The 18007-nt window shown below is 39.8% G+C and overlaps 1 protein-coding gene across 1 annotated transcript in view; it reads right to left on the bottom strand.

The window, feature by feature from the left end:
* Positions 1-18007, bottom strand: part of FAT4 (FAT atypical cadherin 4) — a 138870-nt gene that overhangs the window by 18157 nt on the left and 102706 nt on the right. Inside the window, exons 9-11 of the mRNA XM_082236843.1 lie at positions 13177-17526; positions 7832-7936; positions 2639-2946 (exon numbers count right to left, since the gene is read on the bottom strand). Coding sequence (XP_082092969.1) covers positions 2639-2946; positions 7832-7936; positions 13177-17526 — 4763 coding nt within the window. The remainder of the gene's footprint in view (positions 1-2638; positions 2947-7831; positions 7937-13176; positions 17527-18007) is intronic.

The raw sequence follows: 18007 nt of genomic DNA, 5'->3' as shown, positions 1-18007 counted from the left end.
GCTTGCTGTGGGGAGGGTGAGATTTATGTCAGGGACTTGGATTAGGTTCAGTGGTTTCATGTTCTTCCCCCACTCCATGACTGAAATGCAAAATGGATGGTTCCAGGCTCTAGTATTTTGAGAGAATGAAAAGAAACATTTCTCTCACCACTCTCTCCACAGTATGGATAATTTTACACACCTCTATCCTGTACTCACCTTTTTTCAAAATGGAAAAGCCACAGAAGTACAGGAATTTCTATCAATTTATAGATTGCTATATATTCTGAGATGGCAGAGCCATCTGAAGGAAGAGTTATTTCAAACAGTATTTTACTTGGATCTGATTTCATACAATTCAACTTTCTAATGATAGTCAAATGTTCCTGCTTGGTGACTTTAGCAGTTAATTTGCTACTGTTACCTCTTTAGTTATGAGAGTTTCTACTGTGTCACTTTGCTATATCTCAAACCTGACAAGTTAATGCTTTTACCAGCTTTCCATAAAAATTCTGAAGTCCTGTAGGAAACGACAGATTTTAAATCCAGTAGAGTTATTTTATAACCTTTTGACATGCAGAATGCTCCCCCACACCCTCCAGCAGAAATACTTCAATAAAGGTAGTTCCTCCTTCACATTTTAGGTTTGTAAACACAGGGAGAAGGAAAAGTCTAGAGATGGAATTTTTGTAGAGGCCTATTAAATAGTCCATCACGTCTTTTATGAAGTCTCCTTTGCTGATTTAAAGACATTTCAACTTGAATATTATCACAACTTTGCTTAATTGAAAAATGGATTCAATGGGCGGTGCCCAGCTGAATAGTTACATTAGTGAAATGATGTTTTGCTGCACTATGTAACTCCCACACCTTCTCCTACCCCCACCCCCTAAATCTGTTCCAGAGGTTCCATAAGCCTCTGCAGCAGATTCAGTAGGCAAATGTGCATGTATATGTGGTAAGTAGAAAGGATAGGGCAGGGAAATTTCATTGCACAGCTAGACGTTGCTGTGCTATCTAATGAATTCACCCAATGAATTCACATTTAATTAATTCCAACTGTGTGACTGTGGGAAAAGCAAATTCATTAATATTTGCCTTGATTTCCCCACCAGTAAAATAGGACAGATAGTTTCTACTAAAATACTAAAAAAAAAAAAAAAATTGTCGGCTTGTTGAGGTCTGCTTTGAATTTTCCAGATAATCTCAACAGTTATTGGCAGGTACTAACACTGCAACAGCATCCTGTACTGGAACTCATGGAGTCCTCAAAGAATCTGTTGCTGGAGAAAAATATTTCCTCCTTAGAGAACTGTTTTTCTTATGCTGCTTGACATTTAATCTCTCTACTCCTCAATCAGACCATCTGGGAGATGCTACAAATCTTTGGCGGTATGAATCACTATGCAGCATGGGAAATATATTTCAATGGGTTAAAAATAAAGCCAAAAATGTGTCTCAGTCACTGAACAGGGCATTTTTGTTGAAGATAAAAAGTACTCAGTGATTTGAAAACAGAAATGATGGTCGCTTCTTTCTTGATGACTAAATTACCAAAGGTGTTTTGTGGGAATTATACTGTATCAGCATATATAAGGTAGCATGGAGTCATTCCATTTCACAGTTCCTTTAGTGTTGTTCATACTTGCTTTCCTCTCCATCTGTCTCCTGTATTTTATATTGAAAATGTTGCTACTTAATTTAGGAAATAATACTTGTGTAGTTTGCTCTTGCCATGTGTATGAATGATGGTGCACATTGACAAACAGGCAATCTTTTTAATTTGTTCCACCCTTCATGTGTTACGGAGTGAGAAACTGCACTAACATATTTGACTGAGAGATCCTGACTTGGCTGTTTGCATTTAGCAAATCTAATTTTTCATTTGCTCCCATTCCTTCCAGTTAATGGAAAACTCTGGAATGCTTAGTTGCAAAATCACAGTGACCATTGCTTCCCTTAATTTAAAATCAGAGATCTTTCTTTCTTTCTTTTTAAAGTAAATGCATCTGCTCACAATCTTCCCCTTAATAATACATAGTAGCCCATTAAAACACAAACCTGTCCACTGGTGCTTAGCAATGGAGAGGGTAAGGTGGTGGCACCAAAAGATTTGGAGGGAGGTACATTGTCTAATATAAGGCAATTTTCTATATAGCAGAACTGGTTAGTTATCATCCACAAAGAAAACTCTGTTTCACATTTTTCAATAATTTCAGAACATTTAACAAAATTTTATCATCTCTGTTCAAAAATAACATGCATGGCAATTACATAGCCTTCAGTTACAAAGGGTTTTGTTCTTGCATCATTCCAAACATTGAATCTGCCTCTTAATTAGTCTTCAGTGCTTATTCTTCCTATAGTCTGCACCAATTAATTAGATCTGGATAGTCATTAATTCCCTTCATTAATCAACCTCACATTTAGAGAGCGTCCTTTGAAGAAGCCATTTAAAATGCTTCAGGGTAATTTTTATGGAACAAAAAAGCTTTTGTGTTTTTTAAAAAAGAAGTTTTTGCAAAAAAACCCCAAAAAACCCCAACCCCAACAACCATCCATTTGTACTTTCTTAAAAGCTGATGTGACTTGGAACTGAGTGAAGCTTTATTATTATTATTATTATTATTATTATTATTATCTGTAAAGCAATGCTTACCATTCCAGCTCTCCGGGCAATAACAGTGTGAAACTGTCCATCAGACACCTTCTTTGCTGTGGTGAGTTTGTAAGTGCCACTGCCAAGATTGTATGAGAATCTCAGCCTCTCTTCTGTTATTTCCAGGGCCAGGAATTCTGCCCGATCTCCAGTCTGGTTGTCATAATTATATAACAGAAGGGCATTGCTTTGGATGGTGGCAAACTTGATGTAGATATAATTGTTGTTCGGATCCATACTGGGGAATTCCATGTAAGACAATTCTTCAAATCCGTAGCTATTTACTTCACAATGCTTTCCGAAAACTCCTGCGAAAATAAAAATGTAACAATGATCAAGAACTGCAGAAGCACTCTAAAATATAATTCTTTTAGGGGGTGGCAATCCTGTTGCAAGATCTGTTAGGATGAAAAGCTCATGGTGCAACAGATCTTCGGTTCAACCAGCTGATTTGTGGCTCAGCCAGTGCTAAGTACACAACGCCGGTTTAGCCAGAGATATCTTCAGACTGGCTTAGCCAGGGCTCAGCCAGCTGAACTGAGGCCAGTGTAAATTCACCCAAAGGGGTGGGACAGGGTGTGGCCAGAGAAGGGGAACTTAGACTGGCTACTGTGACCAGGCAACCTGGCATAAAACATTATTTTAAAGGCTTGCTTTCCCTCTGCCCAGCTTAGGCCAAGCAGCAGAAGCAACCCCACTGCTGAGTAGGGTTTGGATCTGGTATAACTTTATGCCATCTTAATTGACACCAGCTTGCTTTTTGCCACATTCTTGTATGACTGCTCTCTTGTTGAAGAAGCTGTCAAAAATGAAGATACTGGGTACGAGCCAGCCAAGTTAGCACATTTAGATGCCATCTATTTCAATGGATAAATCATGCATTTATATATATTCTAATAGGACTAAAAGTGGCAAATTTTTGCATCATCGCCATCATTTTTAAGAGAACCACTATTTGTGTGGCATAAATATACATTGGGAGTGATCATTTATGTGTTAAAGACATGTGGTCTACATATTTTTTTACCTCCAACAATTTGATTAAGACCTGTTTACACAGACTTTTTATTAGCACTCTGGTTCACGTTAACACTAATGTATGTGTCACTTTTCTGCTTTCTTTTTTTAAAAAGTATTGTTATTTTATGGCATTTTTTTAAAAAAAGGTTTCTGTTGTTAGTAGCCTTGGGTGCTATATCTTTAGCACAGGATATAATTATTCAAATATAATGTAAAAAATAAAATTCTAAATCAAAATATTTGCAGTAGCTTCAATTGTTTTAAGCACCAATAAAATATTTTGGATTGTAGCCAATGAAGTTGTCTAGTGGGTTTAAGGATTTCAATTTGAGCATGCCAGATCTGCTGAAGAATGTTGGGGTAACCCCCAGAACAGATTTTGGGGGAAAGCAGGTGGATGAGAGGCAAATAGGAATCCTTGTGATCACGGGGTGACTTTGATGGACATAACACTTCCCTTCCAAATGTGTTAAAATATCTCTTCATGTGTTACAAAAGTGGAAATGGTCTTTGTGACCTGTACTAACACATACATAATATCATTTAGATAAACAGTACCATATTATCTTGCCCTTTGACATTCCATACGCCTATGAATTTTGCATACTACGTGTTCCATGTTATATATTATTTACTTTCAAAACCAAATTTAGTCAATCAGTCAATACATCTGAATGCATTTCCCTCCTTCTGCCTACTTTTGCTTCCTTTTTTTTATTTGTGCTGCTTCTGTTTCCCTTGTTTTAAATCATATTTCATTTCAAAACTAGCCACTAAATCCACCCCCTTTGCTATCAGCATTTTCTAGCTATGCCAAACAATATGGAATAAAAATAAAATCCAATATGGAACCAATGACAGATGCATTCCTCCTTGACTTTGGCAGCACACCATCTAGTATTCTTTAGATCAAGTCAACATACAATGCATTTTGAAGAGTACATACAGTATGTTTCTTTGTTGTTAACTGCTTTCAAACATGCAGGCGCTACATTCCATCCATATTGTATTTCTTCGAAATATGAATGCTTTTATAATAATATTTTTATAAAATACTTGCCTGCAGTCTTTTAAGAGTTTTAACATGTTATGATGTTAACTATATTTTTGTAAAATGGCAAAGACCTTTTTTGCATCCCGCTTCTGACTGGCTCATTAATTTCTGAAGTTAGAAAAGAATGTAGGCAAGTAGGAAACAAAGAAAAAGGGAAAGAACTAGATTGCAGGACAGGATGGGATTGGGTGGGATTTGAGATGGAGAGGGAGGCAGAAAGAGCAGAATTAGGATCAGGAAGAAATCAGAACTGAAGTAAGGGTTGGGAGAAGTAGAATTGGAATATAGGAATGGGTTGGATTACGGATGGTCAAATATGTCAATTTTGATTTCTCATTTTTCCAGTTTTAAATTCAGTTCTCTACATTACTTTGCAAAATTCAACATCACTATAGTGACCCCCCCAATATGCACATTTTCGTATGCAATTTTGCCTAATATACACATTTTGCAAGGCATTTCCCTAATATAATGAATGCATTTGTGAATGTTGTTTTCACCAATGTATGCATTTATGGACGTTTTTCACCTAACATATGCATTTTTGCTCATATTACTTGCAATAGTGGTGTTGATGCTTCCACTGCTGCTTCTGCTCTTCAGTACCCACTGCCTTGGCCCTCTTGGTAACTGGCAGTGGCGCTTGGCACTGGGAAGCCAGATGAGGAAAATTGCTTCATCCATGGCACATTGTTAAATGTTAGGCCGGAGGACAACATTGCAAAATTCGCAAAAGTGTGAATTTTGAAGGATTACTACATTTCAGTCCACATATTGTTTCAGGAAGTGTAGATTAGATTTATCTTGAAGGATGAACTGAACAACATTACTCCTCCATTCCTAGCTTAGGGTTGGGAGAATTGGAATTGGACATTAGAATGGAATAGGACTGAGGAGCATCAGGGTAGAAGAATGAGCTCCTTCATTGTCCCAGCTCCTTCCTGTAAAGAAGTATCACCTCTTTCTTTCCTTCCTAGAATGCTTCCTTTAGCAATGAAGAAGGGAATCCTTTGGAAGACATCATCTGTGATAACAGAATAGGTGAGTTGAACCTAATTTCCCCTTCTCCCCATAATGATTATTTGGGAGAAAGGTGATGGGAAGCTGCGCCAGCCGAAACTTACAAACAGATATAGATGCAACAGCTCTATTTTATATGATCAGTGGTAATTTAACATGGATTTTAAGTTCATGCAAGACTTGTATGTGATTGTAGCCAGATGCTGTATCTCCTCTTACATTTTCTATACACAGCAGGCTCACGGTCTAAGCTAGTGATTTCCAAGTTATTCTATAATTGCTACCATATATTGGTCCTTCAAAAAAAGAGAGAAGTCTTTCTGGCTTCATCCATAAATTTCTTGTGAATACTGCTTGGCAATGATTGCAGGAATAAGGCACAATTGCTGCAAATATAATGTAGTTTGATTTTGACATACCTTTACATATGTTTAAGAGAAGCTTTAATAATTATAACATTGTAAGTAATTGTGCTATACTGGGATGTCTGGTACTTCTGAGGCACTGGGGCATGATCTCTACCAGCTCTTTAATGTTTTGTGGTTCAAATGCCCTCACTTATCCTGTGCTTTTACAGCTGTTCCTTGTCACAGGGTTTTCAAAGTACCAAAGCCCCATTCAGGAATTACATGTGATCTGCCATGGACCAGGTGCAGATGTCAAACAAAAACACAGTGTGGAGATTTGGAGTGGGATGCAAGATTTCCTTAACCTTCACACACCCCTTCCATCCAGTGCGTGAATTTCCTTTGCCTACCTTTAATCAATTTCTGTGTTACATATGTGACCATTGATGAATAAAGCTGAAATGGAACTGTGTATGCTACTAACTTTGAGAACTCCAGTTTAACGAAGGCTCCCAAGGCTTATGGAAATTAAGAGTTTCTTCAAATCTCATCAAGATGTCTTCAGCAGATGCCCTGCTTTGATGTCTCCATCTTCAGAGGCAGGGTAGCTAATCTTATTTGTGGAACTTCTTTAGCTGTGGATCTCCCTCACCACATCTCTTCAACAGGTATCTACTCTACTGATGTTCTGTCTCCAGATAAATACTATACTTTTTGCCCAGGCTTTTAATGGTCTTCTTTGAAGACAATATTGTAGAATGGAGAAAGGTAAAGAAAAGTGCCATCTTTCTCCTTCTAGAATATTATCTTCAAACTGGGGATGAAGGGGGGTGACTTCGGGCCTAGGTGGGGGTCACCTGTCCTCACCTCCTTCAGGGACTGGTGGAGGAAGGCAAGAAATAGGAGAGATAATAGAGTTTTATAAAATTATGCATGGTGTGGACGAAATAAGGAGAGTGTAGATTATCTCTCACATTATGCAGAACCTGAGGTAACATCCCAATAAATTAAATGGTGGGAAATTCAGCAGAGACCAATGATGTACTTCTTCACTCACTAGCGGTGTGTAGGGTGTACAATGCATGAGGCTCTATGGAAGGCCACCAAGCCCAGCAGAAGCGAGAGAACCAATGGTCCTCATGTCCTATTGTAGACTTCCCATAGGTATCTGGTTGGTTACCATGAGCAACACAACATGGAACAAGATAGGTTTTCAGTCTGATTCAGTATGCATTCTTCTTATCTCTGTAATGGCAATTGACAGAAAAAGGAGGAAAAGAAACTCTAGGCCCTGCAAAATATCATTTATTGTGAGTCCAAAGGGTTTTAGAATTTTATTTTGTTATTTTTTTAAGCAACAATTCTAACACACTAATCTACAGATACTGTAATTATTTCCTGTGAATACTGCAACATCTCTGGTGTGTCAGGATTGTTGCTAAGATGCATGCCATTAATAAAATATTTGTTGCAAAACTTGTTGGGCTCACAACAGATGAAATTTTGTAGCACTTGGAGATCCTGCCTCACCTTTTTTTGACTACTCCAGTTCTTTGTTTGGCTTCCTGCCAGATGGTAACTGACCAACCAAGTCACATTGCTTTGCTTTATTCTGATTAAAACAATATTATCAAATAAAAAAAATTAAGCAGTAAGCTATAAACTCCATAGGTGGTTGGATTTGGGGGGCTAGGGTCAAAAGGATTAGGGTTCTGCAAGAGAATCTGAATAAAGTACCAAATTTCTACTCACCAAATGGACAATGACAGTAATATCCCTCCACTCCATTTTGACAGGATCCTCCATGGAAACAGGGGTTGCATTCACAGTAATTGACAGTGGAGTCACACATTTTTCCTGCAATAGTAGAAGACAGTACCATATGGAAACTGAGTTGCACTTAGGCAATTTGCATTATGAACAAAGTGGGATAATTTTCATAAATTGTAACTGGAGCCCAGAAATAATTTGTTTAATTTAAAAGTGAGTTTCATTCTCTATATTCTGGAGTGAGTTTTTATTATTATATTTTTTTAATGTAGAAACACTGAACATCATACTAATGTGGAATTAACTTGTAATACTTTCATGGAGAGTAATTGCCATGACTAGGGATGGTGCAGAAATTCGATTCAGTTTGCGTTTGAAGTAAACCTGCGCTTTCTGAAACAGCACCTGAACTGAGAAACAGCCATTCTTTAAAAATCACAATGCAGTTCTCCAGCCAAGTAATGTGTATAAAAATGCTTGTGCTGGGGTATATGCATATCTTTCTCATATGTATTGTATTAAGGGGAGATGCTTTGCAAATGTGTGTATTAGGAGAAATGTGAATTAAAATGCTGATAATTTCCATGAGGATAATTTTTATATATTTTTAAAAAACTCATACTGATGTAGATATATGGAGAACTGAATTTAAGATTGGGAAAAATGAGAAACTGGGACAAACTAAAACTGACAAACTTGTCCAGCCCTAGTCATAACTTCCTAAAATTGACGTGCAACAATAAGTTATTTCAATAAGAACTGGCCACTGTTCAGAGCATGGAAGTTCTCTACATGCTAACACAAAGAGAGTTGAGCCTCAAACTGCGTTCTAAAATGCTGCTACTTCTATTTTGAAAGAAAGGAAGCCAACTGAGATCTTGATTTGAATCCTGCACAGATTTGCCTCTGAAAATTTCCCATGGCTGCTATTTTCCCCTGAAGGTGATGTTTTCAATAGTAGTAGTAGTAGTAGTAGAAGAAGAAGAAGCTGGTAGACTGTTATTTTGTAGAGAAACCTGCATGGGACTGTATTCCAAAACAGGGCCTCGCACAGCTGCTTCAAACTGTTTTAAAAATGTGACTAACGTAATGTGTAGCTTTGCCCTAACCTTCAATCGTTGCATTCTCATTTTTTGTCACTTCATGATAGAACTTACTTGGACGCCGTTCATCACTGCAAGGGTTCGCTGCATGGTGCAAGCTGCACAGTTTTATTGCCTTTTGTAAAGATTTCTCCACTGAATTTAATTAAATTTGCAAGCCTGAAGATGGGTTGGTTTTTTAAAATACATTCCTCGGGCTATTTTTTCCCCTCCAAAACATTTCACAGCTCTATAATTAATTGCATATGGTTCAAATAATAATGTTTTGATGAGAGAAACTGGTGATTTGCTTGGGTAAATTATGCCCTGAAGTTAAACAAATCACCAAATACTGGATTCATGAACTCTGAAGGTCTACAAGAGGCTCATCTACAAGTTTCAATTTCACGGATTTTGAGCACTTTGCCCATTTTGAACCAAACTGGGCAATGACTAATTTTGATAGGTTACTAGCTATTCTGTACATGCATGCCCAAAGATAAACTGGGAGGATCTGGAATAGGAGCCACATATTGTTTATCTTTTTTAACAGGAAAACTCAGAAAGAAAAGCCCAAAGCTGCAGTTCTGTACATGTCTCCTCAGATATAAGCCCCACTGAGTTATATACAACTTACCCACAGGTATTACTATACATAGATTGAAGGCTGGGGGGAATTCAACATTGTGATAATATGATTGTTCTATCAGCACATGCACCCCCCACTTGCTCTGGTGCTTCCCCCAATCCCTAGAGATGACTGAGGAGGGTGCCCAGGGGAGCAGTGGGAAGTAGCCCCATTGCATTAACAGGACTCCTGCTAGCTCTACTGTTAAGTCAAATCTGGTTCTAAGTTAGCTTGCTTGGAAGTAAACTACTTCTGAGTTATTGGCTTGGCTCACACATCATGCTAAACCAAAACAGGGCTTAGAACAGATGCTCAAGTGTGTGGGCTTCTGGAGAAGAGATCACAGGTGTTTTGCTCCTTCCCAGGTGTCCTGTTGCTGCACTGAACTAAGCCATGGTTTGGGTAGGGGTGCCATATTTTGAAGAGCAAAAAAGAGGGCACATTTGCCGACTTCTACTTTTAACTATGGATCGCTATGATGACTCTAACCATGAAAAAGAGGGCAGTACGTTTCCGAGCACAATTCAAATTGTTGGTGCTGACCTTCAAAGCCCTAAACAGCCTCGGCCCAGTATACTTGAAGAAGCGTCTCCACCCCCATCGTTCTACCCGGACACTGAGGTCCAGTGCCGAAGGCCTTCTGGTGGGTCCCTCACTGTGAGAAGCCAAATTACAGGGAACCAGGCAGAGGGCCTTCTTCGTAGTGGCACCCACCCTGTGGAATGCCCTCCCACCAGATGTCAAAGAGAACAACTACCAGAATTTTAGGCGACATCTGAAGGCAGCCCTGTTTAGGGAAGCTTTTAATGTTTGATGCATTACTTTATTTTAATATTGTGTTGGAAGCCGTCCAGAGAGGACATATGGCAACCAGGCTCATGGTTTAGCATGCCACCAGCTGTAAACCAGAAGAAAAAAACTTGCTTACAGCTGATGGTTAGTCTGGAAAAAGATAAGCCCCAGGTTTGGACAATACACTAAGCCAACCATGGCATAGCTCAGCATAGCAGCAACAGAATGACAGGGAGGGGGAAATGGGATATGATCCTCTCTTTGGAAGCCTACATACTCTAAGCCATGATTTGGTTTAGCACGAAGAGAGAACCAGTTCTCTGCCTTCCTGGTAAATAATGACAGTTGGATAATATGCAACTGAATCTCCAGTCAGCTAGCATGTCCCAGCAAGGATGGGGAGAAATGAGCAGTTAAGTTTCTGCTTTTTTGATTCACTGGCAACAGTGTGAAAAGCCTTTTAGTTATCATTGCTTTATATGGAGTATTGGCATATAGTTGTTGGGAAGAACTGATTTAAGACAACGTTCGACTTTTTCTAAGATGGCAGTATCTTTCAGATCAACTTCTTGCTTAAAAAATTGAATTGATTCCACAAAACTCATCCTAAAAAGGTCCAGAAAAGAGGAACTGAGGGGTTCATAGAAAGGGCAGACAACACACTACTGTATGTCATCTGATATATCCCATCTTGCAACTGATTCGTTCCAAAACAAAATATGATCGTCATTAATAGACATAATTATAACAGATTGCTTAAACCTCAGTGTTACACTGATGTAATCTTTCATTATGGTTGCGCTCACTGCAATGAGCCTAATTGCTTCTATAGAGTGATGAAGTGAGATGCAGCTGGCCAAACATAATAAATCAGTGAAAAAACCTGTGTACCCCCCTCAGCAAGGTAAGGGAAGCCATTCTAGTGGTCTATAATTGATGAACTCAGACTTACAGTGAAAAGAAGGAAAGCTTGCTTTAGAAAACAACAGAAGCTACAAAGAAGAGCAGCTGCCTTGATCCAGTCAGGGATGACCCCATACATACATATAGGATGATATTCTACTAAGTCACTCAGAGTAGACCCACTGAAATTAATGAACACATAGAATCATAGAGTTGGAAGAGACCACAAGGGACATCAAGTCCAACCCCCTGCCAACACGATTAAGTGTATTTCATTAATTTCAAAAGGTCTACTCTTTTGGTTCCTAAGGATTCCCGAGCAATACTGGGAATGAGGCTGCTAGTAATATATATTTTAGTTTTTTGTTATGAACAGGATGAAAAGGTCTCTGCCTTCAGTATTCCTTTTGTATTGTTTTCATACCTACTTTGGGCTGTTTTGTGATATATTTGTAAATCGTCAATTCAATCAATGAGTTACACTGATTTTCCTCTTTTACAATTATTTCCTCCTAGGAAAAAACACTGCCACTTTACATTTCTAACATGGGTGTATTGTGTCTGCTACCATATTGCCTTTTTTATTTTTGGAGAGGGAAGGCAAGAGCATAACCCACACTATGGGAACACTTAATTCTCCCTCCTCCCCCCCTCTCTCTCACACACACACACATTACTTTTCAGATTTCTTCCATGACATATTTCTGCTTTCAGCATATGGGGGGAAAATTAATGTGTTACAATGTGGGGAAATACTGTATATGACAAGCGTCAGGCATGACAGTCACCTCAGCAAATCACTGTAGTTTCATTAACCCCAATTACAAGCTACAGGACTGATGTGACTGCATTGTGTGCTATTGTGAAAATGAGTGTTCTGCTGAGGTGTCCCAGTGAGCTGGCAAGTACATGCCTATTTAACCTCTGATGCTAATGACTTAAAAGGTTACCCGCAATTGTGGCATGGAATTGTTCTGCTACGCTGCTGGCCAAATAATTTGATGTGATGATTCACTGCAAAACACAATCTCAGATCATTAGGTTAATTAGAACAGCCATTCAATTACGAATAATTACTTGTGACCTGAGGCTCAGCAGGCTACACTGATGGAGCATACATAGAAAGATCCCATCAGTGTCTATTATGTCAAGGCGGCTCTAACAGTGAACATGTGTCAGTTGCCACATATGCTATTTAAATGGAGATGCATTTGATGGCTCTCGATACTTTCCTGGCAGAAAGCTAAGAGGCATCACTCTATATCTAACTGATATGTTTAATAGAAAGGCTGAAAATCCTGATTATGATTTTTACACAAGGCTCTATCTGGAAGATAAGTAGGATAGAACCATGCAAGCTTTGATGCTTGGCTAATTTCTGTCAAAAAGCATTAAAAAAAATTCCACTGTTTAATTTTAGACCTAGGCTACTTCCACATGTACATTTAAAGCACTATTATACCAATTTAATAGTCATGGCTTCCCCCAAAGAATTCTGGGAAAACAGTTCCCATGCTTCTTTGGTGGAGGATGCCATGACTGTTTAAAGTGGTATAATAATGTTTTGAATGCATGGTGCAAGTGGGATCCTTGTTTTCACAAACAGCAGATGATGGGATGATAAACTTGGGGCGTGAGTTAACTGAAGACACACAGTGTGATCACCTTATGGAAGCAAAGCAGATCCAGATCTGATCAGTTCCTGTAGGGATTGGGGGGGGGGGCGACTGGAAGCCCCACATAAGCCACCTTGAGTTCCATGATGGAAAAATGCAGAATACACATGCGCTAAATGAATCATACATCTGGGTTTGAATTGCCAGCAAGAACGCCTATGATTAAATGCTCCTTCATAGGTAATACCATTAGTTCATCTCTGTGTTGCATTCAGTACAATCACACACGTAGAAGAAAAAAAATACCTGTATATCCAGTTTTGCAGACACAGTTGAAGCTTCCTGGGAAGTTCTGGCAGAGAGCACCATTTTTACAAGGGCCCGAGAGGCACTCGTTGAGATCTCTCTCACAGGCCATTCCAGTAAAACCACTGGGACAACTGCAAGAGAATCCACCCACCAGGTTGTGGCAAGTCCCTCCATTGTGGCAAGGTGATGGGAGACATTCATCTATGTCTGTTTCACACAGTGTGCCATCATATCCTGGCATACACCTACATGTAAAAGGCCGGAGAGGTTCATTTGCCACAACAATGACTGGGATACTCTCGTGGCTCTGTAGCTTAGGGCTCACACCCAGTTTTTTCAAGCAGCTGCCGCCATTTTGACAAGGATTTTGTAAACACGAGTCATGATCCACAGACTCTATTCGAACTCCGCTTTGACGGAAAAGGATTTCTTTGATGCTTTCAAAGAAGGTAGTCACACCACCTGGATTCACATACTGATAGCTGTTCCGTTTCACAGCTGCCATCAAGAAAGTCCGATTGCTCTCCTGATAAGCCCCATAGAGTTGCACAGCAGTCCCTAATCCGGTTAACTGTGAATTGGCAATTCGCAGAAAATGAAGGTAGTGGTTGGTCAAAAATTCTCTCACGGATTGCACACTGAGACGAAGGAGAATGCTGTTATCAAGTGTGGCGTTACTGAATCCTGAAAAGAAAACTCGGATACTGCTAGTGACTGAGTTGTGTAGCCCATCATTGCTCAGGACTGTGAGATCAAATGTCCCATCGGTAGACCTTGCCAGGGAATTTAAATCACAAGTGCCTGCTGGAATATGGAAGAGGCTTGTAACTCCCGATGTAAGAGAGCACTGGAAACTGTCTAAAATATCTGGATCCTGAGGTTTTACATTGCCTAATGTTCCACCAGGGAACAGGTTGCCAAAATAATGGACAAAGATCTCTACTGTTCTGGGTTGTGATGGGTTATCATTTTGATCTATTACCTTTACGTGCACGGTTCCTGTGGAAGACATCTGAGGAATGCCTGAGTCTCTTGTAATCACTGACAAGTAGAAATTACAAATTTGTTCTCTGTCAATCTCTCTAGTTGTGGTCAGAACTCCAGCAGTGCTGAGACTGAAATAACTGGTTCCTGTGCCAGTACTAAGCAAGTAATAAGAAAAGGGGCCTTGATTTGGAGGAAGATCAGGATCGGACGACTGAAGATTCAACACAAGTGTCCCTGCCCGACTATTTTCCATTATCTCTCCCTCTGTGGTGGAAAGGGTGGGTCCATTGTCATTGATATCTTCCAAAGCCACCAATAAAGAGGCACTTCCTGTTGCTGACGGTGATCCTGAGTCAATGGCTAACACAGATAGGTTGTACACTGGTAAAGTTTCTCTATCCAGTTCTGCAGTCACCGTAACCTGTCCTGTCTGCGGGTTAATAGAAAAGGCACCGTTGTTGTTTCCATTGCCAATAAAATAAGAAAACCTGTTCCAGCTTGGCAGTGAGTCAGAGTCGAAGGCACTTACAAATGTCACGTGGGTCCCAACAGGAACGCCTTCACTGATTTGTACGTTGTATACCATGAAGCTGAAAACAGGGGGGTCGTTGGCATCTAATATCGTGATATTCACAACCACTTCATCAATATCTGCTCCACGAATGCTCCCGGCATTTTTTGCAAGCACTTTCAGAGAGATCCGTTCTTCCTTTTCCCTGTCGAGAGGTCCTGTGACATAAATCTGCCCGCTGCTGTCATCAATCTGGAAACCCTTTTTTCTGCTATTGCCGAAGATCAGATAGTGGACTTCTCCGTCAGTTCCCATATCGCGGTCGCTTGCAAAGACTTCTCCCACAATGGTGCCTTTAGAAGCTGCTTCGGAAACCTCAAAATAGTAAAGCTTGGACACGAATCGTGGAACATACTCGTTTGCTCCTTTTAAATGGATGTTGACATTCGCAAAGCTGCACCTTTCTTCATCGGGAACGTTAAAGGCCTTTATGGTGAGATGGTAGCTCTGCTTTGTTTCATAATCTAAAAAGCCTTGGGTGGTGATGATTCCAGTATTAGGATCAATAACAAACAGATCACTGTCTGAAGACTGAACCGCATATGCAATTACAGCATTAGATCCGGAATCAGCATCAGTTGCAGAGAGACGAATGACAGTTGTTCCACTAGGGGCATTTTCTAAAACACTCGGAAAATACTCTTCTGGGCTAAAAGCTGGAGAATTATCATTCACATCAATAACATCTATGGTAATGCTACAGTAGCCTGTTCTAGCAACCCATCCGCCATCTGCAGCACTCACAGTAATCTCATGTTTTTGGCAAAGCTCATAATCAAGGGGTTTGGCAAGCCTTAATTCACCAGTAGATGCGTTAATTGCAAACTTCCCAGCCTCATTTCCAGAAGAAATGTTGTATTTGATAAGTCCATTCATAGCTGTATCTTTGTCCCTTGCCGACACAGTCCTGAGAATAGTTCCAACAGCATTACTCTCGGGGACAGTTATACTTATATGGCTTTGAGAGAACTCTGGCGTGTGATAGTTTTCCTCTGTTACAACTATTTGCACAGACACTTCTGATGAGAGAGGAGGGTTACCTTTGTCCTTTGCTTTTACTTTGATTAGAAAGTTTTTATTCATATCATTCCTCAGTGGCGATGCTACTGAAATCCAGCCTGTGTTACTGTCCAGTTCAAATTTACCTGTTAGGTTGTCATTTGAGAGAATGTATTGCACTTCTGAATTTAGACCAAAGTCTTTCGCATCAATGGCAGTTACCTTAATTAGTTTGGTACCAACAGCTACGTTTTTAGTGACAGGTGTAAAATATTGACTGAAGAGAAACTGGGGTGCGTTGTCATTGCTATCCACGATGTTGATTGTGACTGTTGTTTCGCTCAGCAAGGGGGGGCTGCCTCGATCTGAGGAGGTAACGATGAAACTGTGCCTGTTTAGATTGACATTACTGGGGCCACTGGAGTTTTGGAACTTTAAAGGCTGCTTATTGAAAATCTCTCCCGTAGAAGCATTAATTCGGAAAAACTCTGACTGAGATTTGATGAAGTAGAAGACTTGCCCGTTGGATCCTTCATCTGGATCTGTTGCAGATATCTGGATGACTCGTGACCCAACTTCATTATGCTCAGGGCAATCCAAGTAATAGGATGGTTTTGTAAATCGTGGGGAATTGTCATTGATGTCTGTTACAAATATGGTCACATCTGTGCTTACCGTCCACCCAGAGTCATGTGCTGAAACTCGGATTCTGTAGCGATCTGTATCTTCCCTATTCAGAAGTCTGCTGATTGTTATATCTCCTGTATTGGGATTTATGACAAAGGGTATACTTGTATCCCTTATTGAATATTTACTGACAGCATTTGCTCCAATATCTTCATCTGATGTTGTGACTCGTGTTACAGTGTAACCCAAAGGTGCATTTTCAGGTACAAGAGCGCTGAATATCTGAGAAAATTTGGGTGCATTATCATTTTCATCCAACACATTAATAAGCACCCGGACGGTGGTACTCTGAACAGGTACACCTCTGTCTGAAGCTTTGATAGTAAGTGTATAATGGGCCACATTCTCCCTATCTAAAGGTCGGACACTTCTGACTTCCCCATTGGTACGATGGATACTGAAGCTGTTCTCCTTATTGCCACTGACAATTTCATAATTTAACTGTCCATTAGAGCCACTGTCCTTGTCCACAGCAGTTACAGTAATTATTTTAGAAGGTGAGAGGTTTTCTAGTACTTCAGAAATTAAAGGATCTCGTTCAAATAGTGGTGCATTATCGTTTATGTCTATCACTGTCATTTCCAATTTTACGTAAGAAGAAAATGGCGGAAAGCCCATATCTCTCGCCTCAATCCAGATGACGTATTTCTGTATTGCTTCATAGTCTAAGGGTTGGCTGATGGTGACCTGTCCTGTTAGTTGGTCGATCTGAAAGGTGTTGCCAAGATTACCGCTAGCAATGTAATAAGACAAAGAGTCGCCTCTCGATGACAATCCAGAAACTGAAGTGACAAAAGTGCCAACTGCTTGATTTTCAGGAAATGTGAAAGTGTGCTGTTCAGCCTGAACTCGAGGAAAATCTGCTCTATTTACAAATCTTACAGTCACAGTTGTAGAATCTGTCTTTGGCAACGAGCCACCATCTTTCACATTAACAGAAAATGTCATTTCAGAAGTGCCAGACAGTCGTTCGGCAGCCATAATCGCTCCTCGTGATGGATCAATGTGGAATTTTTCAGAATTCTTCCCCGACAGGGAATAGTGAAGCTCAGCATTAGGTCCTGCATCAGCATCTGTAACTGTCACCGCAAATACAAATGTACCTGCAAAGGAAGACAAAAATAAGGTAATTAATCCTGTGAAATGGAACATTAATACTCATGCAACTGTTCATAACCAGAGAATGTTAAGTTATTGGACAATATACAAAGACTGTAAATAAAACTTAAAAATAAATAAATTACAACCACTAGCAGATGTATTGTTCATACTTAGGAGGTATTTAGGATGTTATAGGCATCCTTGACCAATAGCATATTTATGCAGACAGGGATGCCAAAGCGGATTTAAATCTCACTGAAAGCAATGCAGCATGGAAAGCAACATTTTGAAATTTAGTAGTTCATACAACAGGTTATGATACCAAAACTTGCTACTGTGCTGGGATCTCATGAGTGGTAATGGGTGCTTGTCTTGTCATAATGCACTGGTCATGTCTAGCAGTAGGGTGCTAGACCAGTTGCCTCCGCAGTGGGTTGTTGTGTTCGTTCTTTCTCTGTTAATTCAGATTGAGGACAATGCAAG

Source organism: Podarcis vaucheri (genome assembly GCF_965113315.1).
Source record: "Podarcis vaucheri genome assembly, chromosome: 9".
NCBI classification, from domain to species: domain Eukaryota; kingdom Metazoa; phylum Chordata; class Lepidosauria; order Squamata; family Lacertidae; genus Podarcis; species Podarcis vaucheri.
Note: the sequence above shows the minus strand (reverse complement) of the source record. Positions and strands in the feature narration are given on the sequence as shown.